At 33.8% G+C, this 25,912-nt stretch overlaps 2 protein-coding genes across 5 annotated transcripts; both read right to left on the minus strand.

Moving 5' to 3' along the window:
* Window positions 1-1,259: 1,259 nt before the first annotated feature.
* On the minus strand, window positions 1,260-5,876 carry LOC140984573 (auxin response factor 3-like). Of its 4 annotated transcripts, none has more exons than XM_073452099.1 (11): window positions 5,685-5,876; window positions 4,937-5,245; window positions 4,789-4,845; window positions 4,035-4,208; window positions 3,845-3,929; window positions 3,640-3,730; window positions 3,404-3,568; window positions 3,017-3,136; window positions 2,870-2,939; window positions 2,486-2,648; window positions 1,260-2,396 (listed from the first exon to the last, which is right to left on the minus strand). In XM_073452099.1, exons 1-11 carry the CDS (start codon window positions 5,733-5,735, stop codon window positions 1,570-1,572), a joined length of 2,112 nt encoding a protein of 703 aa, XP_073308200.1. In that variant the 5' UTR covers window positions 5,736-5,876; the 3' UTR covers window positions 1,260-1,569. The 4 variants fall into 4 exon arrangements, with proteins under 4 accessions (XP_073308200.1, XP_073308201.1, XP_073308203.1 ...); XM_073452100.1 differs by having other exon boundaries at window positions 5,610-5,876; XM_073452102.1 differs by lacking the exon at window positions 5,685-5,876 and adding an exon at window positions 5,420-5,586.
* A 10,695-nt stretch (window positions 5,877-16,571) lies between these two features.
* LOC140984556 (uncharacterized) lies at window positions 16,572-23,546 on the minus strand. Its single transcript, XM_073452066.1, has 15 exons — window positions 22,822-23,546; window positions 22,622-22,677; window positions 22,048-22,106; window positions 21,833-21,904; window positions 21,487-21,570; window positions 20,912-21,019; window positions 20,696-20,758; window positions 20,510-20,590; window positions 19,792-19,857; window positions 19,038-19,193; window positions 18,687-18,764; window positions 18,080-18,118; window positions 17,536-17,618; window positions 17,149-17,221; window positions 16,572-16,990 (listed from the first exon to the last, which is right to left on the minus strand). Exons 1-15 carry the CDS (start codon window positions 23,484-23,486, stop codon window positions 16,814-16,816), a joined length of 1,860 nt encoding a protein of 619 aa, XP_073308167.1. The 5' UTR covers window positions 23,487-23,546; the 3' UTR covers window positions 16,572-16,813.
* Between the last annotated feature and the right edge of the window lie 2,366 nt (window positions 23,547-25,912).

Here is a 25,912-nt window from a genome sequence, read left to right on the forward strand (position 1 = left end):
CTATCATGATGGAAGCAAAAACGACAGGGCCTCGAATCGATTTCACAACCATTCGAAATTAAAGGTCCCATATCAATTCGATTATTAATTTTAATAAATTAATAATGAATATATTTATTATTAAAAAAGGTTTAAACAAAAGTCTATCAAAAAATAGACTTGTCATGTCTTTTATTTGCTTTCCAAATTTGCCACAGTCGTCTAAATTGATTTTTTTTTTATGCCATTTCATAAAATATCTTGATTGCGATTTGTTTACCATGACAGTAAAAAGAATCACGGTTGACTTGAATGCTTAATTTTAACATTGGGAAAAACATCCAAATGATTCTTCATGGGAAAAAATACCTGTTTTTATACTTTATAGTTAAAATATTCTTTATTTTTCAATATTTCGATTTAATGCTTTTGGTCTCCGGATGACATGTAGAGCCAAAAGGGGGCATTTGAGCCCAGATTTGTCTCAATTGATCATTCCTATTTCTATTTCAGGTTATCACAAAATCATAGTTTGGTTAGCGATGCAAAGCCTTTTTGCATTTCAAATTATAGTGAGCACATTTCTTTTTAAATCATAAATTTGAATCATTTAAAATAAATTTATATGAATGTATAGTAAATTTACTATTGTTATAAACATAATTATAAAGAGAACAAAATAAATAGATTCATTTCGTGGACTTATTTTTTCACCACATTCTTGCTGAAATTCTTATATTCATTAAATATTTTACTGTTAACACTTTGATCACTTCACATTTTGAAATTAAATAAAACATTAAATATTTTACTGTTACAAATATTTTACCTTAAAGTATCTTTCCTCCATCTCGTGCTCCAGAGGCTATCACTAGCCACTGTTTAGTGAAGACGGTAGCCAACGAAGGTTTTCCAGACGGCTTGGAAACTGTCAGCTACTACGGTTTTAGCCACCGTCGCTAAGGTAAGCAGGTTCTTGAAGTGACTGGTTTCTGCGGTTGATAGTTCAATTAGATGTGGCAACTCATGCTCTGGCGAATAGGATGGATCTCCTCAGATGTTAGTTCTGTTATTCCTGAATTTCCTGGTCCTAGGCTTATTAAAGTCAATGTTAGGGTGGTTTGTTTGATGTGATATGTCAGGGAAAAAATTATGATGCAAAACCATTTAAAATATTTATTTATTATTTAAAGCTTCACGTTGAAACAAAAGACATTACAATAATACAATTTTTATTTGACAAGATCCATTGCCAGATTTTCCAGGTTCATGGCTTGAAAAACTTAAAGCCAACAGTTATGTTCAATCAAATGCACCAACATGCAAACAAGAGCAGAAAAACAAACCAATACAGTATCCACGTACCCAATCAAATTTTTCAAAAACAACTCAGAAACTTCCTCTGGTTGAGGCACTTGGGGCACGCATGTTGGGAAAATGACACGATTCAGGATCTGGGAGTACTTGGAGGACAAAAACTGAAGCTACCTCTTCTTTCTTGATGGTTCATCTGACATTATAGCCAATATATGCCACCGTTCAGGGTTTTACAAGTACAACAGCTGACTGATTTGATGGTTATAAAGGAGACTAACGAAGTCGTTCTTCGTTACAAGCTGGCGCAGCTGGATTGTCACCTTTGGTTGTTGCAACTTTTCCCTCGGTTAGGGGAAAACCAAAGAGCCTGCAACCTTTTTTGCACATTGAAACAAATTTCTGATTGTCTCTGTAGAGCTGCGAAAGTCTCATTTGCTTATACTCTTCAGAGGGCTCTGATGATTTGATTGCAGGCGGAGGCAATTGATCAGTACTTTCAGAAGATGGGAACTTACTTGGAATTCTTAGAGAGGCACCGAAATCTCCAATATTGCTGGTTCCAATCTTCTTCCGATTGCCACATGATAACAATGACATAAATTGAGATGATGGTGAATTTGATTGCTGCAACATTAGAACAGGAGGAGGTGATCCTGGAACGAGCAAAGGTGAAAATGGTGTTTCAGTGTTATAAACATGGGAAAGAGTGGACCAACTATTTCCATGATTCTGCACCTGAACTCCATTTAATATGTGAGTATCATTATTTTCATAAACATGACAGGCTTCGGAGCGCCGCGTTCCATATGGCCGGATCGACACAGTTTCTTGACCTTGCAAGACCTTGTGGAATTGAAAGGGTTCGTTAAACAAAGTAATGCCCTCAAAGGCATTACCGGCATCTGCATGATGAGGCATGACGCTGTTTCCTTCTGCCTGAATTCTTGATTCAATGAGACCAGGAAGGCACCTTGTGTCTGAAGGGAGCCTAATATGGCCGTCCAGTGCAGCGTATGAAGGACGAAACCCGAATACTTCTTGACCTTGCAAGACCTTGTGGATCCTTAGAGGCTCCCCGAAATCTGGCATTCCATTCTCATCTGTCACAATGTATTAATGTATGACTTAAAGACGACCACTTGGAATATGACTTCGGGAATAAATTTAGTTTTTGTTGCAGGGATGTAACCTCTGAGAGCTGGAAAATCGGCTTTTGTAGTGGGAAATCTGACCCTACTTCTCTTGGCGCCTGGTAACATAATGCTGTTGGGTCCAGACACTGGGCCGGATGGCTCAATCTCCCAAGGTGAAACCCGGCAAAGACAGTTCACCTCCATATCATCCCATCTCACCTCCAAAATAAAAACATGAATCTCAACAGGCGTCAAACCAAGGGTCAAATGCAAAGTTGGGTTTACGCAAAAATAGGCTCCTCTAGTTATATTGACGAGCCTATTCTTGACAGAAAAATTTGCACACACCCATTTGTGAAAATCTCCGGACAAAATGCATTCACCACACCAGAAAAGAAATCTTAAAAGCAAAATAATTACTATGACATATCAGTACATACCAATAAGCACTTCCACTTTGAACCAGGCCATCTTACTGGATCCACATCACTGACCCCGATAATGAGCCCACTGCACCATACAAAATAAGATTAATTTGATAAAATACTGCACCATCGCAAAGTCCAGAGACATTGTTGAAAATGAACCTTCTCTGAGAAGAATCTTCTGTTTCAAACCGGATTTTAAACCTCATTCCAGATGAAAAGGAATGTGTTAGGCTCTTGGAGAACTTCTGATAAGGTAAAATGATCTCAAATGAACGACCCCTGCAAAACATGTTTCAAATACAGAATTACCAACCATAAAAGAAATCTTAACAGTAGGGTCAGGCATTGTCATGAATCAACTCCAGAGATATATATTAACTAAACACGGATATGGGAGAACCAATAGAGACGTATTACCATCCTCATAACGATCCAACATCATCAAGGATGGTTGGAAAAAAAACATAGTTGACCATAATTGTAATTCGCAATTCGTCGTCAAAATTATTTTATAGTTTAATAACAAACAGCATTTTATTGAACTACCTAGGATTATAACAAATGTTAAAAGTGCTTTGCATGGATATGGATTTCATCACCCCAGCAATGCTGCTAGCATTGAATTGCTGGCTATTGGGTGCAAGAATGGTGGCACCACTTTTAATCTGAGCAGCTCTACGAATTCCGAGCCTTAGTTCTCCATCACCGCCTCTGCAAAAGAATAGACGATGAGACGTAACATGGATCGAGTTAAAACAACAATCAACTATGTGAATTTAAACCTTAAAAAAAGCACAGCATCCCCCGAAGTCAGCTTCTTCTTGTTGACAAATGCACTCCAACCAGTAGTCAGCAAATGCCTGCGAGGCTGACCTGCTCCAGAAAACACTCCGTATTTAGTTACATTTATTAAGTTGTAGATCTGAGACACAAAACAAAGTTCAGCGACCATGTAAATAAATACCACCACAAAAGTTGAAGTCCTACCCCTGTAAATATGCCGAAATTTCCACTCGATACCGTGCAAATCCTTAGCCACAAGCTCTTGTGAAGGTCTCTGCTGTTTATAGTCCTAGATCAAAAGAGAATGGATACACCATCATCGCCAACCAAAAGAACAAAGTGATTACAGGGAATGAAATTAAGAGAAAATGGATGATTTTATAAATTTATTCACCAGAGGAGGAAAGCAGTCCTCTGCGGCTCGACGAGGTACAGAGAAACCACCATGAGTGCTAGTATCAGAAGCTGTAAGAGTTTTACAGAACATATGAGGTGTCATAGGCTTGCCTAAATCTTCTACATCTTCTTCTTCAGCTTCAAAAATCCCATCCCTCCATTTTTGTTCTATCTGCCGAAAATGAATTTATTTGATATGAAGCTTGTAGATCACCACAATATAGATGAACTGTAGTAGTGATGTCTAAATAATAGAAAAAGGCATCTCATCGACTAACAGTTAAAAAAAATTGAATCTTTAAAAGGAAAAATGGCATCTTCTGTTTATGTGAGTCAAAAAGACATTTTACCCAGATCAGCAGTACTTCATACAAGCAAATACAATAAATTTAATTTCCAAGAAAGATAATACTGCTACATTTGACATATTTCAAAGAAAGAAACAACGCTAAGAAGAATGTCTTCAAGATCGGCAAAGACATCGATCCCAAAATATCATCTCCAGACCCAAAGTATTGTCTTCCTAAGGAAAATATTGCTTAGAGTTTCAAAGGGGAGAGAGGAGAAAATTTCGCTCTTAATACCCTTTTGGTCTAAATAATTTTGTGCAAAAAAGGAGATATTCATTCAGATCATTAAGGAATTACCCCGAAATATAATAATTTCCAAATTTTCCCAGAAATACGAAAATATAAGAACTGCAGCCGACTGCAGCTAAACGAACAATGTAACGCTGGAAGAAATACTCTTACATGTGGGTCTGGAACGAGGGAAACTAGAGCATAAACCTCATCATTGGTTGAATCCGCCTGTCAATAAAAATCTTGAGCTTCAGCAAAAAAAATCTTGCGAATGAAATAACAAGAATTAAGTGGTAAAAAAAAAAAAAGAGATTCTCACATGTAGTTTGACATCAATGACGCGACAAAATACGTGAGGAGGGAGATCATAGGTTATGGCCGGGTGCTCCGGGAGGTGTTCCACGTGTCCCTGAGGAAAGTACACGACGGCGCTTCCTTTCTTAGGCAAAGAAATCAACGGCCCAGCACAGGCGTACCACAACTCCATACACACCGCCGACGACGGCGGTTTGGCCAATTCCGAGTTCGCTGAGGCCGCCGACGATGAAGGAGAACCGGAAAGCGACGCCGTTTCATCTCCAGTGTTGACGGTATTCAAATCGATTAGTCCGAACATCATAGTCGAACCCTAAGCAACCAAAATCACATAAAACAGAAATCCTTCAGTTGCTGCAAATCTCTAGATACAAAATGTGAGTATACTTGAAAAGTACCCACTCACACCAGCACAGATAGAGGGAGGGAGGGAGGACGAGAGAGAAAAATGGGACCTTTTTTTTTTAAATCTTAATAGCGCACTCACTCACTGCATTGCTTTGCTATCTCTCACTGCAAACACGGGATTGCCGTTTCTCTGTGCATATATATAAAAAAAAACTCGCTTTATTTTAAACAACCAACTCTGGAGCATCCTATCTCACTTGCGCCTTCATTTTTACTAATAACGATAACAATAACTCAAACTTTTGTAATCGTAAATGCAAATACATTACTATTATCGTTACAGAACTCTGCAAGCTGCAGAAGAAGCAGCGCTTTGCAACTGCGGGGAGAAGGACTCAAGCTACCTGTGTGGGGTGTGAGGAGTCGAGGGTGGGCATTAGATTATGTGTGTACATAGCCTATACATACACCCCTCGTCTGTATGCACTGATTGGGCTGCAGCACACAGTAGAGGGGGTGTCAGTATGTGATTTTTGGGAGTTAGTTGAGGGGGGAGGAGCTGCTGGATAAATAAAAATAATGGCAAAAGGAGTGGAAGAAGAGGACTCGCAGTAATAATAATAAACAAGAAATATTATTATAATACAATACAATATATATATAAAAAAATAGATAACAATAAATAAAAGATGAAATTGTGTGCGCTCACAATACCCCCATTATTTTCGGGCGATGTCTATTCTGTCCCCTTTCACTTCAACAAATCTCCCCTGTGTCCCTTGCCTTCATTATTTCATTCGGGAAATTGGCATTCAATCTCCAATCGTCGATTTTTTTTGTGTTCAGTCCATGTGTATTTTTTTAGTATCACATTTCCACATGAAATGTACCACATTTTCAAATGAAGTGTACCACATTTTGTATGACGTAGTACCACAATTTTGTGGATAGGGAGTGAACCCAAAGAAATATTTTGATTGGGGATTTTTCACCAACTTCCCCTATTTCATTTCACTCTCATTTTTTCATTTATTATATATATATATATTGACTTAGTTCTAACCCTGTGAGTAACTCTACAAATTTTGATATTTAATTCGTATTTGATCAATCATGTTTGTATGGGGAAAAATCTTCTATTACATGAATTAATATTGCTGAGTAATTTTCCGTGTTTGATTAATTTGGAAATCAACTGGACATGCCCATAATAAATAAATAAATGCCTCGTCAGGCAGTAACTTCGATTCGATCTCTTTCAGGAAGCTAATTTGGCGAATCTGATGTTTGTGTATAATTTAGGGCATGTGTGAAGATATAATTAGTAATCTTTAGCATATGATTATTGCATATACATTTTAAATTAAAAGTACGATGTATAATTTATGTATAATTGTGTTTTTTTTAAAAAAAAATTAAGAGAATTATCTAGAAAATTTTGGATATTTATGTAGCCATAAGGGTATATGGATACATCCAATATGCAACTCAGAATTGATTTAAAAAAAATATATTACCTTAAACAAATATTATTTTCAAATGTGTAAAATATTGAAGGAATAATCCAAAAAGTTCAAAAGCTAACATAAATTCTTGGTACAGTTTATGCTTCTAGAAAAACAAAACAGATTATAAAAATACTATTAGTGCCGGTTGTACAATAATGAACCAATCAATTGATTAAAGATAATGCTTCACCAGGAAACGAAGTTTCAACTTATAATAATCCAGCTTTTAACTTGCCTCATTTTCCACGACTTTCTTTCCTCTCATTTTAACATATTTTGCTTGCATAAAAATAATAATCAGTGAAAGAAAAATTAGAAAGATTGCAAATGAATAATTTTAGAAGAATTTATACGGAGCACCGACCCATTGTTCAATATCGAATTAAATTTTTATATTTATTTTAAACAACCCAATAAAATAGAAAATATTGTATTTATTTGAATCTAAAAAGAAATTTTCCACTTTTCTTCTTCTGGGTTGACACTTAGGCTCCCCAATTTTTGTGCCGTGGCCGCACTATAAGCTAGGGCCTTTCAATTATATGTTCTCCGCATCTAATAGATAGGAAGAAAAAGATCCAAGCTTTCCTGCCAGCCAGCCAAAGGCGGTGATGTTATCTTTTGTTGGGGACGATAAAGTAAGGGATTATGACTTATACGCTATTTTTAGGTACGTAGCAAAAGATGGTCCCAATATTTTGATTCTTTTGTGCTATCCATGCATTTTTATTTTATTAAAATTATTTGCATAAATATGATTAATGTTCGTGATGGTCATGTGTAACCAATTAAGGATGCGATAACACTTTTCGAGGGATTAATCGACCATTCGACCGTCCTTTCAAAGTTTTACTGATTAAACTTGACGTGTAATTTTAAGGATTAAGAATTTCGAGTCCAATCCGATCAAAAAATGTACATATGTAGCGCAGCAGTAGTAAATACCATATTTTAAAACATATTAATTCATCGACTTAACCAAACCCTTTCCCTAACCCCACGTGGGATTAATGATCCCACATGCATGCATTATTATGGACCGACTCCGATTTCCTTAATTACGAAACTAAATGTAATCAATGTGTTTGTACAGAAGTTGCTTAACTAGCTGGGTCTTAAGCTTTGCGTAATTAAATTGTGGGAAGCATATTCTAATTAGCTTGGAAACGGACAATATATATACAAAATGACAGACAGCATGCAGGCATGAAGTACGTAGCCTAGCTAGGGCAATAATTTATCTGTTGGATGATGCAGTATCCACTATCCGACTGTGGAATAGTGTGATTTCTTGTTATAAGATGCATTTCTATTAATGGATAATACAATAGATCCATTGTAATATAATTTTAACCATTCTTATAGATTTTTAATTAATTGGTCAATGAATTTTACTTCTATTTTGATGTTGTTCTATAAAATTTAATATGATGATCCTTTCTTATCTAAATACATCCATGCATGTTTTTTGTAAGGTGTAACTTTCTTAATAATAGAAAAACATTTATTATATAAGAACTCTTTTTTTTTTAGTTGAGAGGAGCTTGTTAAAATTCAGTCTCGAACTTGAGATATCGTTTTAAACTTGGAATTTTGGTTCGAGTCATCTAATATATATGTCCCAATAATTATTTTTTTCGCTAAACCTTATCTTAACAACGTCTTTCACCAAATTATTATAAACTTAAAGGCTACAAATGAATTGTCAGTTGAAGTTTGAATGAAATCTTCCAATAAGAAGAATAGATATTAAAATGGATCGACGACATTGGGTGGACGAAACGGGTGGGTGTGGGTGGTCTGGTTTAAGTGATAACAATAATAAAAATAAACAGAAGTAGAAGTGAATGAAGTGGTAATGAGACAAGGACTGGTGAGAAAGCGAGGTGTGGCGTTTACAGAGAGCCCCTCGACTTTTTCGCGGGCTTTTACTGAAACCCTCCCCTGTGTGGGGCAACCCCCAAAGCCGCTCTCTAACCACTGCTTTATTGCTCACTGTGCCCACTGCTCTATTTCATCGTACTTGGAGTCTCGTCAATTACACGCTCCACCGTATACGTACATATAGTATTCAAACGATGACTTCTTGCTCTTTGCTGAAAAATCTTTAAGGATTGATAATTAATGGCCCTCGATTTTTTCCAATTTAAGTAATTTCTCAACGTACGTTAGAACTCTTTGATATATATTTATTCCTAATAAATATAGTGATAGAGATCAGAGATCTGAAATTCAACTAAAGAGGATTTTTGTAATAATATAGATATATTATTTTTTTTAGCACCAATGCTTTATGGAAAAATTGAATGAGTTTAGTGGACAATTTTTCAGGTAGAGATGCATTCCTTCCCCTGTGAATGTTGCTGACGGGGTAAAATGACCACAAGCTTAATGGTCACCACACTTGAAAACAAGAAACTTTAGCGGTCTATCGGAAAAGTTTTCGACGTAATAACTCCAATATTCAAATCAATCAAATATCCAAGCAAAAACATTATATATATATATATATATATGGAAAAGTTTTCGACGTAATAACTCCAATATTCAAATCAATCAAATATCAAAGCATATATATATATATAAAGGCTTTTAAAATAATTAAAGCAAGACGTGGCAAAGGAATGAGAAAGTTGCCGAAAGGAACTAGACCGGTCGTTTTCAGAGCAGATCGATGTCGGCTACTGAAAAGGATTAATAGCCATCGATTTGTGTGGATCGTACGGGCACAAAACTGCCAATCTTTCTTCGCTATAAAAATAAAATCTTATTGGATGTCCCACCTTCTGAAATCCACGCAACGACGACGTATTTTACGGTCTTCAGTGCTCAGGACCATAAATATCTCATTTATTATTTTCGAATCCAACAAATTGGAACTCGACACGAATGCCAGTACATTTTAACTAATAATATATAAATATGCCCCAATAATTTTAGAAGAAATTTGAGTCGATGTAGTTTAAATGTTAAAATAAAAAATTAAATGTAATTTAAGTTTGAAAGCTAGTATTTTAAATCTTTGAAATTAAATATCCCCATTGTTACCATTTTTATCCACTAAAATTTCCTGAGAAGGAAAAAATAATCTTAAATATATCCACAATGTAACACAATCTTTCTCTACCAAACAACACGAATCATTTTTCAAAAAACAGTAAAACCTCGATAAATTAATATTCAATAAATTAATGATCACTCTAAAATAATAATTTTTTTGGTCTCGACTTCAAACAATATGTTAAATTTATAATTTCAATAAATTAATATGACAATAATTTTTCAGAAGACTCGTGCATAAAATTGTGCTCCAGTCAATATCATAGATTAATAATTCTCTAAAATTATAAATATAATTAGAAAAAATTTAGTAAAATATGATTATATTGTTTGTTATCCATGAAATTTAATTCTATTGTTGTTTTTTATGCTATAAATTTTATTTGATTAGGTCATCTACTTATTTTTATAAATATATATGTACAATAGATTTTAATATATATTAATTCAAATAAAATGATATAGATATTGATAAACACAATAACTTTTATATAATTAAATTTATGTTTACTGAATGTGTTGGGTGCAATAATTGTCCCATTTGGTAAAGCGATCGAACCGTGGTGCTTGAGCTGCTGTGCGGTTTAAAAGATTTGAGTTGCACCATTACCACCAGCTATAGCTTTTGGTAAAGCGGCAAGCGCTCGGTCGTACAGAATGATTAATATTTTTTAATTAATAAAATGTATAATATTAATATTATTAATTTATAAAAAAAATTTACTATAAATATGAGACGTTTTGCATTGAACTAGAACAAGTTTTTATTGCCAATAAAAAGTATTATTTATGCAATGAAGTGGAAAATATTTGATATAATCATCATTCATCATCACGTCCTCAAGAATTTCCGATTTTAATTATCTAGTTTTGGTGAAATAAATCTTAATAATTTCCGCCTATCATTAAATTTTATTTGTGGGACGATAAATGAACACTTCCAGTTCGTCGGACCAACTTTGTTGATATATTTTATTACACATGAATGTGAGATTCAATTACCGAGTTCATACATATCTTACTATTTATACAATTAAAAGTGTTTTTTTATCTATGATACGGATCAACAATACTCATATTTATAATAATAAATAACATTTTTGAAATAAAAATTAATATTATTTCATTGATAACTTGAATAGGATATCTGTCTCACAAAATTGACTTATGAGACCGTCTAACAAAAAAAATTTTGTTAATTAAATTATTTAAAAAAATATTATATTTTTTTTATTCAAACTAGTCATTGAGACACATGCATATGCATACATGTATAAAACATACAAATATTATGTATGATATTTACGTAATATAGTATTATTTTAAAATTATTTCGATATAAATGATTTTAATCTTTTTTCTACCATGACTCAATTGCACCCCTTATTATATCATAATATTAAGATGTTATTATACGGTGCTGAACTATTAGAAGATATGTAGCTTCTCATTTCCACAAGTTTTGATTAATTTCTTTCAAAATGAAAATTGAGAATAAACATTTCCTTCTTTATGGAGTGAAAATACAATTCTCTTTTCTTTTTCTTTTTCTTCTTCTTTTTTATCAAATAAAGGAAAATATCATTCTCGCGAAAGTTTCATTTTGCTCCTAAATTAAATTAGAAAAAAATGACAACAGATGTTTGCGATAGTATAATATGACACTAGAATATTTATTATTTGTGTTATGTATATGCAACATGTTTGCCTCAATGACTCATAAAAATAAACACTCACACATTAAAAGAAAAAAATTATGTATTGTTTTACAGAAAGAACTTTGACTTAACAAGATTGGAGAAGGTATTTAGAAGAATAAGAAAAGGGTTTTTTGTCGTACTAAAGAAATCTTGGATAAATCTGTAGAGTAGAGTGACAGATTAAGCTGTCATATATAAAAAAAGATTCTTGAACAATTCATTTTAAGAAACAATACCTAGAATCTGTATCGTTTGACAAACGTATAAGTTTGATAATTGTGCGGTAAATGCCTTTTAATCAGCGTGTGTTGGGGTACAAGGTTGAAAAATATGTTTGTACGCTGTATTGCATAAATTAAAAGTAAATCTGTCAGGTTGGTCTGGTTCATTGACCTCAGAATATTGGACCACCAACGACCTTTATTTTACTGACTGTAAATAATATTTATATAGGCTGTGCTACGGTGTACTTTTTTTTATATGGGACAGTTATAAATCATGAAACTATTTAACGTTATGTTGGATTTCTGCTGCTTTCCTGTTCTTCTTAATGCAACCGAATCAGTATAATTTTGTTGTCAATTTAGAAACTCAACCTTTTCTGATATTAATTATTTATAATAATAATACATTGTTTTAAAATATTTTGAGAATAATACTGTCGTGGGATAGTGATGACACAAGGGTTAGGAAAATATTTTGTCTTACACAGGCAATCATATTTCTTGATGAATTTTTTATTTATCAAGAAAAAATACCTATAATGTTGAAACTATTACTTAGTTCTTACATGTTTGTGTAAGAAATTTTAAGATATTTAGTTATTTTTTCCATTTTACTTTTATTGGTCCGATCAAAATTTTGAAATATAGGATGTGTGTGTGTGTGTCTTTTTTTTTTTTTTTAATTTCCTGAACAAAGCCCAAACTTGTGGGAGAATGCAGCAGTCTTCCTTTTTTTTGGGCTCGTAAAGAAGCCAATCTGTGTTAACAGCTCACCAGCATTTGTTTTTAACCATTCCTTCCCACCCACCAAAAAGAAAAAGAAAAAGAGAGATTGAAAAATAAACACAATCCTTTAACTAGAATTCCCTTTTTCAATTGCTAGGTTCCTACTTAGGAAACCTGAAGAAACTGGACAGGATTTGTACATAGAGAACAAACAACCTTTGCTACAAACCAAGAAATCTAACGACACTTGAAGGAGACATTGCACCCCTTGGAATTGGCCCTTTTTAACCGTCGTTGTGAGTCTGTTAGATCGTTTGAAGTCGATGGAGTGGATAACATTTTGGGTGGGGATGAGTTGCATTGCAAATCCGCCGCGGGCCACTTCAATATTCCTTTTAACCTTGAGTTGGTCGCACAAAACGCCTCGTTTAAATCATCAGAAGATTCTTTCTTTAAAAGATCAGAGTTGTTCATTTTAAACTTATTATGAGACGAATCATCTCCAAAATCATGGATGAGAAAAGGGATGTCTCTAAATTCGGGCTGTTCAAGAACGTTGTCTCCAAGCATATGTTCCACTTCTTCAATTTTAGAATGATTCTGCGATTGGCTTTTCTTCTTGCTTTTAGGTAGTTTGAACAATCCTTCGGCTAAAAGATGGAGGGAATTCAAATTCTTGAAAAACGAGCTTTTCTTCTGAGAATCATCCAGTTTTTTATTATCACTTGCACCCATTAACCCCATGGCAATGACGCTGGTAATGAAGAGCTGGCAGATTGCACATTTGATATGCTCGTGTCTCTCAAACGACGTTGCATCCGTCAGGCCGACCATTCTCTTGATTCGAAGAATTTTACGGGCCAACTCGGATAATTCCCATCTCTTATATTTGGTGTCCTTCAAAATTCTTGCAGCTAGATAACCAATGTCCACTTCACATTTTGTTAATCCCAGTTCTTGAAATGGAAACAAATCTTTCTTCTCAGGGATCCCGAATCCAACAAAATGGATTCTTTTGTCCGAAAGAAAATTTCTGATACGAACAGGCAATGCCTCCCCGGACTTGAACCTAAGAATAACACAACCAACACCAAAACACAACAAAACCAATAGAACAGATGGATCCCGAGGGTGACGCATCACGTCGAGCCCAACAATAGGGGGACGGTCCCAGATCTTTCCTTCGGGGAAGAGGAAGTCCATTTTGCATAAAGATTCAAAATCTTTTGTTTTGAACGTGATGGCTTCGAGCTTAACCTCAAAGCGGTTGGTTTTCAGGTAAACCGTACCCGCCATTCTGGATATGAAGAATATTTAATCAAAGAAAAAACTGAAAAAGACAAGAACCAAGAAATCTCAGCTTCAATTCAAACAAAGTTGATCAGAATAATGGGAAATCAGCGAGTTGAGAAAAATTGGTGAAATTATTGGCAATTCAAAATCGAAGAGATTATGATCTTCTTGATGAGTGACGTCCACAAAATACTGAAGGTCACGAAATATTCCTACATTAAAGGCTAACCACAATACCATAACAGAAACATCGTTGGTGTCCTTTTGAACATGAATATCATCGATCTGTGGCATGAGGCAAGAGTGGCTTCTGGCCATGTTCCTTTCCCTGTGGAAATCTTCTTCTTCGTATCGTTCAGATAAAATATTTACTTGGTTTTGTATAATTTTTCACTTTTCCTAATTACATTGGGAATTAGCACATGATACATGTGCATACATAAATTTTAGTGTAAAATGTAATTTCCCGTGTACGTATCAGATTTTTTTTGCACATCAAATATTTATTTTGGAAAATCTACAAATTTTGTTCTCCCACTTATCCTTTCCTATGATATCCATATTTTTTGTCCATCAAATATTATATTTAAATATTTATTTTATATATCTATTACTATTATTAATTCTAAAAATACATAAAAAAAAGTTTGATGCTAGGTCTATTTTATTTTTTTATTTTATCAATTCAAATCACAGTTTAGTCCCTCGTTAAATTTCTAAATAATGAAAAACAACCTTAAAAACGTGCTCCTCAAATCGGTCGAGGTGCTCCTCCGATCCTCTCTGCCCAAAAAGAAGAAATTATTTAACATTAATACAGATTAATTTAGAGTTTTGATTATTATTTTATTAATTAAAATAACAAATTGTGCCATAAGAAATCTTAACGAATTAATACAACTTTTCGAATTGAATTAGGGTAGGATTTGAATGAAAAGTATATGTTACGAATGATGTCTCACGTCATTTCTTAAAGATTGTGTATACATTATAAATATGAGTTATAACTCTATGTATGATATGATATAGACATAACTATTTTCGTTTCTCTTCATTCATTTTATGTAGCAATCAAAATTCGTTCTCTATTTGTTTTTTTTTTTTTTTGAGAATTCATAGATTTATTGTTCATAAATCATGTTCTTGTTTGAGTATCTTATATGAAAATTGTCAAGACAATCGAGTAAGAAATCGTGAGTCGCAATATTTGGGCAGCAACCTTCAGCAAACATTTTATTGAAGAGGCTATATGCCATATCAAATTTATAAGACTTACCAAAACATTCTATTAATGTAAGGTACGTGACTACATCAAGATTCCAATCCCCTTTCTTGAATTTCTTTGAATCTCATGTGGGCTTCATCAAGAAGATGAGACAGACATCTTCTTCTATTTCACGGAAAACTGTGTTGTACATGTAGGTATCTGTCGTTATTACCTTTTCATGAGTCCTGTGTAACAATTCTAAAGCCTTGGTCACTTTTCTGGCACTGCATAAGCTTTCCAACACGGAAAGATAGGCATCCGTATCACCTTTAATTGTCATGGAAACGCCACATATCACAAAATAACCTATGTTCTTCACCGAAATTACCCAAACATATCATGATGTCATCAAGGAAGTCTCCTCATAAAGTAGATGATAACTAACTTGTTCTTATTCAACACAAATAAAATTAGAAAAATAATAAAAACATTGTTTACTCAAAGGCAAAAACTTGTGTGATACGGTCTCACGGGTCGTATTTTGTGAGACGGATCTCTTATTTGGGTTATCCATAAAAAGTATTACTTTTTATGCTAAGAGTATTACTTTTTATTGTGAATATCGGAAGGTTTGACCGGTCTTAAAGATAAAGATTCGTGAGACCGTCTCACAAGAGACCAACTCTTACTCAAAATCTTCTATGACAAAATCAATAAGCTTTGTTGGACATACATTCATATCTATATTTTGAAGTGATTCTCTTGTTACCATATAAAATAAAAACTAATAAGCAAATAAGAAATCTAAGAGATCAATAAAACATGAATAAAAAAGTAAATTGCCAAAAAGTTCATTCTCATTAACCACTTGTGGATTTTTCAAATATCTAAACTCTTGAATTCAAACATCAGTGACGTAAAAGAATCATAGAAAATCTCCCAAACGTTAGTTTTATATATATAATTGATTTTGTATTTGTTTGTTATTTTTTTATATTTGATTCGGTTTCTTGCAACAATTACGTTTTTCATAACAAAAAGATGACTTTCTTTAAAGATTGATTTTACTTTCTCCATGACATGATGTTTGCTTGTTGCATATATACAGAAACCCAATAAAATAACGAAAATGAAAATCAAACTTACACACTCAAAAAGTCTTAATATTAGAAATATGATACCGTACTTCTTTATCATGAAAGATGCATTCCAAGATGGAATGTATTTTTCATTGTTTTCATATATAAATAGATCGTAACAACGAACTAGATATATTTTCATTGCCCAACGCAAATTTGAAATGGTTCATTCATGGATAAAATTGAATAAAGGAGTCATTTGCGCGGTCAGGGTTCATTTTTTAATAAAAATTTCTTAAATTATATTTTAAATTATTCATAAAATATATGAAATTTTAATTTTTTAAAAATACAATTATTTATAAATAAATCAATTAGAATAATTATATAGTGAATAATAATATTAAAAAATAAAAATAGAAATAACAATAAATAGTGTGAATTAATTTAATGACATTATTGTTAGAATATTAAAACAACGATATTAATAAAAATTAAAAAGTTTACATGGCACCTTGGTCGGCATCCACACTATGTTGAAGTACATTACAAGCTTACTCACATTTCTTAGCATGCCTTACTGAAGGGAATGAACAAAATAGTTAACCAAACTAAGCCTGTTGGTGTTGAACAAAATACTGGCTGATATTACAATTTACACAACTACATATTAGGCAGTCAATAATCAAGGCGATGTTGATGTTTAACGAACAACTACATATTTGGCAGTCAATAATCAAGGCGAGCTACTTCGGAACACGGTGTTGATCATCTCTTTCAAATTGTCACACCCCAATAGCTCCATATCCTGAAGCTGAGTGCCCGAGAGAGATTTCTCGGCAAATTTCGGGATAACACACTTCTTATATCCCAACTTCGCTAAGGTGATGACCCTTTTTTCCAGTTGTGGGACCTAAAAAATTAAAGAAATATCAATATTGTTTATGGTGTCCCTTATTTTAGCAAAACAATCCAACAATTTCCAGTCCAACTCTGCAGATGAAGTGTTTACATGAAAATCACTTGTGACTATGTTTCTAAATTTTAAATGTAATGAAGAAATTCACGTACCTGGCGCAGCTCGCCAGCAAGACCGACTTCCCCAATGAATGCTATGCCATTAGGAATAGGGAATTCCAAGAAACTACAGGACAAGGTAATCAGTCTAGTTAAATGAAACAAAAACTGAGGCATTTACATTCATGCAAATGATTTAGCTATTAAAACTTTTTCTGAAAACCATACTGCTAGAAACGGTTAATTCTAGCACCCATAGTACAAATATCAGGAATATTGTCCATATTTCATGACAACATGACCAATATTCAAGAATGTCCATATTATTTCGTTTGAGAATTACATAAATGCAAAAAACACATATTTGTCAGTATAACTTGTTTGCCCAGCAATCACGACAAATAGGAAAAATATTGAAATCAATAGTTATAAATTCCATGCCTACTGCAAATTGCAGCCGCTATTGCAAGATCCCCGGCTGTCTCTGTCAAGTTCATTCCACTAACAACGTTAACAAATATTCCCTGCAAACACAAAGAGACGAAAACTATATAACATAACATAGTTGTGCTGCCAGTAATTAAACCATGATTCAAGGTGAATCTTTTCAAAATTAAATATGTAAAACAAACCCAAATAATTATGAGCAAGTAAACCAACAAGTAGGTCACAATTTATGTGTATCATTAGAATCTTAATAGCAATAGTTCCTACTTTTCCTACAAATATAAATATGAGTCGATGTTTTGCTATTCATTCTCTTATACTATTGTTTCCGGTTGCATGAGCGAATAAAAATAAATCACCAACACAATCAAGTAAATTTTTTTCTTGCTTTGCGTTTTAGTTATATTTACTCAAATATTGTGCATCATTAAAAATTAGGAAAACAGAATGAAGAAAGAGTATTTAAATGCGAGTTAGGACTGAGCTATGTCAGAAGAAGAGATGTAAATAATCAAATTATGCAAGTAACAATCATTACATTCTCCTGTAGCTTCAGACCAGCTTGCTTTATGATGACCTGCACCAGCAAATGTAGGTGGGATCATTAAAATACTGTTTCAGAAAACGAGGCTAGCTAAGCAATGCTCACGAAATCAAAGCTCAAATTTTGCTACAAAAGGCAACCATATGCGGAATGTTTTACTTCCGTCGCCAAGTAAAAGAAAATCAAAAAAATAATATATAATCAAATAATTTCAACTCAATCTATGTCAGCGATTAAAGCCAATTCTCCATAAAAGACGAATAACATTATCAAATCCAAAAGTTAGAACATTCCAATTAATTTGAGTAGAAAAACAGCTAGCATCTTCCGGAAGTGGTAAGAGAAGATGTCGCATTTTCAACTTAATAACATGTTTGACAGTATTTTAAAAGGTAATTTGATGTTTTATATGAAGAGAGGACCACAACCGGAGCCCAAAGCATAGCTGGTCAGTAGCAGATGATGTTTAGCTGAATTAAACGAAGAAATATTTTGTTTATGAATATCATCCTCTAGATAACAAGGAATCACGAATCACAAGATAAAGCTCCACCTCCACTGGAAGCACTAAGTGAATAAACCAAAAGAGAAAACCACTTACGGAGATAATCATGTCAGCTTTGCTAGCTTGAACACCGTTTACATGTCTCACGAATGATGAGCTAGCCACACATAATGCCTACAGAGATATAACAAGTAAATATAATGATCAATAACATTTCAGAAAAACCATATGCATTCTACAATCTCATGTTCTGCTGTCCTACTTCAGATGAACATGAACCCTCATGATCACCAAGCAACAAATTAGCTATCCATAAGTCGTAAAGCAATACCAAAATTTCAAGGCAAAGAAGGAGCGGATAGTGAAGAACTAAAACTTTCCAGGAAAAAACAATCTAAATCACCATGCCAAAAATAGGCTTGATAATAAACACAAGTTGTACGGTACCTGAACTTCAATGAGAAATGCACGAGATCCATCCACTATTACAGTGACAGCCAATCCAGCCAAATAATCTGAAACAGAGTGCTGCTCACTTAAGTACATCTCACTTGGATTTGAAACACCTTGCAACCCAGCCTGTGACATTTTAAAAACTCCAAGCTGCAAGAAAATTACCACTCATTTGTCAGGATTGTATAGATGTGCCTTGATCACTTGGCAGCATCACACACCCAATTACACAAGGTCACTTGGCAGCATCACACACCCAATTACACAAGATAATTTCTTGATACATTTAAATTCACAGGTGAACATTCCAGATTCAACATCTATTAGATTTTCTTATTTTTGTGCACATTTATCTTAAGGTAAATTCTTATCCATATATCATACATATATGTGAATAAACAGTGAAAAATATGGCCTGGGTGCGGGTGCATAAACCCAAACTGATGCAAGAATCGACCATCACTCCTTCAGCAAAAATTCAAGAGAATCCTAATGAACAAAGCAAATTTTTGATTAAAAAAATAAGGATGATCCGAGACAATAATGTCAATATGCGAACAATCAACAATGTGTTAAAAGAAATTTTGAATGAATATTCAGGTGATACTTTCACAGATGAATCTTTTTGGTCTCACTGTGAATAAGACAGAATCTATTATCGTATTCACATAAAGATCTATAGTAGAGATTAAAAAAGATAGGCGAATAAAAATTAAGCATAATGGTATACAATTAACTGATGAAGTACCTCATCCGTGGAGCCAAATCGATTCTTTACTGATCGAAGCATTCGATGCGATGAAAGTTTTTCCCCCTGACAACATAGGACAATACAGCTTCAATGATAAATAATTTGTTTCACACCATATATAATAATGAAAAGGTAACAAATGGAAGGGCAGGTAGAGGGGAAATGTTTTACATTTGCTGTGAACCATCGAGTTTAAGAAAGGTGGACGGTGATCAGAGAAACAAAATGATTATTTACAAGCATTATCGCTGCTTATTCACAAAACAGTAACGTCTGCGCCAGAGAAACTTAATATTCTGTAGTACTTCCACAAAAGCTCCAAAATCTATTAGCTTTTTCTCTAGAAGAATGCCCAAATCAATGAGCCAACAAAACATCACTTATTGCCATTAAAATCATTCCATCATCACAGCGATAATTTATTTGGTGACAAGGGCAAAATTACTAGGTTTACAAATCAAGATGTGTCATTTCATTTTTCAATTTTACTACAATAAAAGTTGTATATCATCATTACCATTTCTTATAATAAATCATCTTACAGATCATCTATATGTTTGCAAGTACGGAAAAACAAATTTGAAATAATTTTAAAAATATTGATACAAGAAACATCTGATAGTCCATATGGTATAACTAAATAAGCAAACATCAAGCACAAAACAAGAAGAAAAAATCTAATTGCTTCAAGAAAGAAACTCAACAAGGTACCAACTTCCATATATAAAACAACATCCACAATGTGCTCCAATACACGAGGTCCAGCTATATCTCCAGTTTTCGTCACATGTCCAATCTGCAATAAGCACAAAGCATAGCCACAATATCAGCCAAGGTCGTGTTTCAATGACTTACTATCTACATATTTAGCAAAAATACCATTATTTGAACTCTTACTAACCAAAAGTATTGGTATGTTTGTCCTCTTAGCAAAACGAAGTAACGCAGACGTGCATTCTTTTACCTGCCGATTGCCAGCTTAGTGTTACAACATTCTTATTTTGAAGAAACCACACACAACACAAAAGACTATTTTATAATTATTCCACAAAATTCAATTCACAGTGTTTCTTCACGAAAATCTTGGGGTGAATGAAAGACTCAGAAGGTTCAATACCTGCGTGTCACCTCCAGCATTTCCGGTCACTCCACTCAGATAGACTGTCTGAATAGAATCAATTATTATTGCCTTTGGGGAAAGACGTTGAGCCTGCTCTAAAATATCCTGTCAAATGGCAAAAAACTTATGAGCTATTAGACACGGTGAGATGATGAATGATGTCTCCTAAGATTGTTTTCTCAATGATAGCTATTTATACACAGCAAACCCAAAGCATTCCCTGTCATGTTTTATAAGAACAACGCATACAACTTACTGTTTAAACCCCCCCCCCCCCCACACACACACACACACACAAAAATGCTTTCCAAAACATGTAGATTTTCAAACATCCAACGGTTAGATCATTTATCTAACTATTCATTAACTTTTAGCATTTTGACAGTTCAAAACTCTCAAAATTCTCCCTTCGTGCTCGACTATACCAAAAATCTTGTGTCAAGTAATCCTAGGACCTACTTTTAACTCCACAACGTAAAAAGAGTATTAGTCAAGGCAAAAGAAAAGAGTGGTTTTATACATCTGTAAACTAAATTGTTAGGCATGATGCATAGCACTTTAATGATGCAAACCTCAATATCAGTACTTGAATGCAGAAAAATTTCTCCAGTCCCAATGCTCAAACGGTCAGCTCTGGTTCCAATTTGCTCAACACTCTGTCATAGAAAGACATATCAACACATCTAAAAAAAATTCCAAATCATACTTGAATCCCGATGTTTAGCTTCATCATGTGTCAAGGACAAAGAAAACACCAGGCTAGGATCGAATGGGACTGACATTCGATAAAACATACATTAGGAAGAATATTTCAACAAAATGGAAAAATATGTTCGCAGCATGCAAGGTTATCCAATGTTTATAAACAATAAAACCATACGAGAACTGACATCAAGCATAAAGTAATTAAAAAAATACCTCTTCACCAGATACATAAATAACTCTAGCTGGATCATCGGTACCATTTCCTAGTGCAATTAAATCTGCAATCTTACATTCACAGAGTAAAATGTGATGTCACATCAGATACCAAAGAAGCAATCAAGCATAGATGTTGCAGTCGATTATTATCTATTAAACATTAAAGAAATATATTGAAATTGTATTGCACATCATTTACACAAAAGAAGTACCTGCAACAGTAGTGTGCTTTTACCAACACCAGGATCACCACCCACTAACACTAGAGAACCTGTACGCCAAAATGCTAAAAGATTTTAAAATGTACCAGAAATGAACAAATCATAGGAGCAGAGACAGGGTTGGAACAGATACTACAAGTTAGTGGTAGAATGTGAACTGAGAAATAAGCATGACAGTGACCGATTTATGTGCTATAACTTTCGTGTGGGTTCTCAACTATTCCTCAGGCCTTGAAACCATCTAAGCTTAGTTTTTGCACTCAAGGAGGATTTATATGATGCAATGCAGGATGGATAAATAGCTACAATATCTTTTTTACATCTGTTGGAGAAAGAAGCCCATAATTTCTAGCTCTAAAACATGTATAAGTTTAAATGCAATATCGCCGCTCTCAATCTGGAAGCTGTTTTGGAACTGCGGAGAATTTCTTTAAAGGCCAAGGTCGTGCTGCTACTTAATATTGACTTAAAAATGTTGTTGACTAACTAGTCGCTCTCAAACTATTTGATGCTTCAAGTTTACCTTGAGAGAACACCTTAAAAGGAAAGAAAAAAACAGAAATACCTGGAACCAGACCTCCCCCAAGAACCCTCCCCACTTCAGCTCCAAATGGTCCTGGCCTGAATAGTTAGGATAAACAATATCACGTAAATCAATGTACTTGTGGTGTTTTGATGGAGAAAACAAACTACAAGTGAAACTGCAGGCAATACTATATAGAATCTAATATCAATCCTTTTAGATGCAAGTATTTTCCTACTTACAAAGGTATACGCCAATCCAAGACATTAATCCGACTATACACATCTGTGAGCTTAATAGGGATTGGAGCACCCAGCTCCTTCGGCAACAAGGTTCTCACCATCTTTTCAGACACTTCCGTCCCACTCAGTTTCCTCTCCACATCCTCTGTGGTGAATCGCTTCATTGTACCCACTTTTTCGCACTGCTTGCACGTGCCCCACCACTGACCATCGGAATATCCACAGTCAACACAAACATAGACACTTCTACTCTTTCCCTTCTTCTTGATGCTGCCTCTAACACTACTACTCCCTATAACATCACCGTATATTCTACTCCCCTGTTCTATACTGGATGCATTGTAGATAGGTCCTCCATCAGAATCAGCTTCTTTGCCGTCACTCACTTCTCGTGTAGTGGTTACACGGCCGCTGGTAGGGTCGTAAACAGTTTGCACGGTGGATTTTCTCGTTGATGCTGCGTCAACAGGCGGCGGTGGATCAGGGAACGCGGACCAGCGGGCAGCTGCAGATTCATCGGGAGACTTGCGGTGGGGAGTGGAATGGATTTTGCGGGGATTATGGGATTTGCAGTAGATACGATGGCTATAGTTCAAGAATGTTATAGTGTGGAGATTTTTGTAGGGGTTGAGGAATCGAAATGCACGCATGTTCGGAGCTTGCATAACAGGAGAGAAGGGAGGTTCAGGTTTTAATTTGGGAATTTAGGACCCCGGAAATATTAAAACCGCCGAGCAAAATTACTCACAATAATAATAATTACGATTATACAATATTTTGTATAATTCATTTGATTTATATTTAAATAAGAATCAAAATATAATTATAAAAAATAGTGATGGATTATATTGTAATTTTGATAGAAATTTTTTTTGGTGAATTTGTCCATAATAGAAGGACAAAAATAAATATACATATTTTGATATTATTAACGGTTTCTATCATGTCACCAAATTTAATAAAATAGAATAGATAATAATAATTCATCATCATCACCGTCTATTTTCAAAAAATAAAATAAAAAATAATAATAATCATCTCATATGACCATAAAAAATTTCAATAAATCAAACTTTTGCATTTTAGCAAAGTTTAGACATTTTTTTATTTAGAAAATAATTTGTTTTTTCAACATTTGGTAGTGGTACAATTAAATATCATGGTTATTAAATAATGATAATAAATCCGACCAAAAATATGATTTTTTTTGGAACGACAATTGTATGCATGGATAAATATAAAATTTATCGCATATTTAGTACATATATATTGTTAAGATTTGACCAGAAAATGACATTTCTTTGGGCCGATCATTTTTCGCATAAATTGAAACAATAATCTTACTTTGGGCCGACTATTTTTCGCATAAATTGAAACACGATTTATTTGAGTTTTAACAATATCTACAAATATCAAAAATCATTTTATTAGTATGTAATTTAAATTTAACCAAATTGAGATACATGATATTGATTTAACTTAAAAAATTTCACAAGAAAATTTAATTTACTTTAATTTAATTGAGTCAAATAAAAAATAAAGAGACTGAATATGCAAGAAATAAAATATTTACACCTCATAATTATTCATACATAAATATGAACAAAAACGATAAAATAATAAATAATATATTAATTTTATTTCATGCAATTAAATTTGAAATGGTCGAATTTAATTTCACAAATCAAAATTGCGGAAGTCAAAATTTGACAAAATATCAAAATCCTGAATTTCAAAATTTGATTCAAAATTGAACAATCAAACAAGACCTTAAATTCAACCAAAAATCATCAAATCATATCACCAAACCCTAAACCCTAAACGCGAAATTCGTCACCAGCTCCTCCCCAACCATACCAGACTCCGACCATGACCCACTATCGCCTTGCCTCGGCCGACCACTGCATTACTTTTTTCGACCAACAATCAGCCAGAAACGGAAGGAAATCACGTGAAACAAAATTTGCGAATTTCGTGTCAAAATCAGATCACGTTGTGGTTCGGTTAATAGATGGTCTAAATATAAGTGGCTGGAGATGAACAATATTTCTCTTCAACAGTCACCACCTGAAAGTGGTTAGAGAACGTCCGATTTGCCTCCTAAATCCGGCGGCCCAACACGTACATGCTTCTTTTTATACTTTAGCGACAAGTGGTTTCGATGCCAACAATACTGGGAATCTGCACGGTATAGAGATTCATCCACTAAACTCGATGAATCCTCTGCTGGCAAACACTTCTTAGATCTTAAGTCTGTCTAGATTCCCATATTTCTCGTTCTGTTGTTAAGCATGTTAAGTAATCCAAGTCTATTCAGTTTTTGCATGAGGGATCAAAATGGCACATATAATGATCGACTAATAGAATCATTTAATCCCCAATGTAGAATTAACGGGCTTTTACAATATATGCATCCGTCGATATATGCAAATTGTGAACTTTGCTTCTCAAAAGCCTTTAAGACAAGCTTTGATTTTTTTAAACTTGGATTAGTGAACCACTGTTTATAAACAGGATTGATATCTGGATCTTTTAATTGATTTTGAAGAAATTCAATTCGATTTTTTGTTAATTTAATCTTTTTTTTTAGTTTTAAAAGATAATATGCGGAATGCATGATATAATCAAAATGTGGATCATATATGTAATGAAATTTATAAGACATAAACTTACATTATTCTGAAAGCTGAGAGATGAAATTGAACTGAAGAACTCTGAAGAGATTGCTCAAAATATTATTTAGAGAGAATAGAAGTTTTTTCTGCGTGTGGAGCACAAAGAACATCCACTTCTTAAATAGACAAGAAATGAAAATAGTCCATCCACTATATACAGTACTACTAATAAAAAAACTGACACGTAAAAATAATAGATAAGGTTACAACCACAATAATTTAAACCACAATTATTACAATAGACCTTTTAGTCACAATTCCAATAACACGAAATCATCTGCTTTATANTTATTATTATAGTAATGATGATCAAGAGAGAGCACTGCGTAGACCCACCAACTTATAAATATTAAGCAAGAAAAAGGACAAAGGTAAGAATTTTGTAGGTTCTGTTTTCTTTTCTCTATGTATCTTTT

The sequence above is a fragment of the Primulina huaijiensis genome, chromosome 9 (assembly GCF_012295235.1).
Source record: "Primulina huaijiensis isolate GDHJ02 chromosome 9, ASM1229523v2, whole genome shotgun sequence".
Taxonomy (NCBI): Eukaryota; Viridiplantae; Streptophyta; class Magnoliopsida; order Lamiales; family Gesneriaceae; genus Primulina; species Primulina huaijiensis.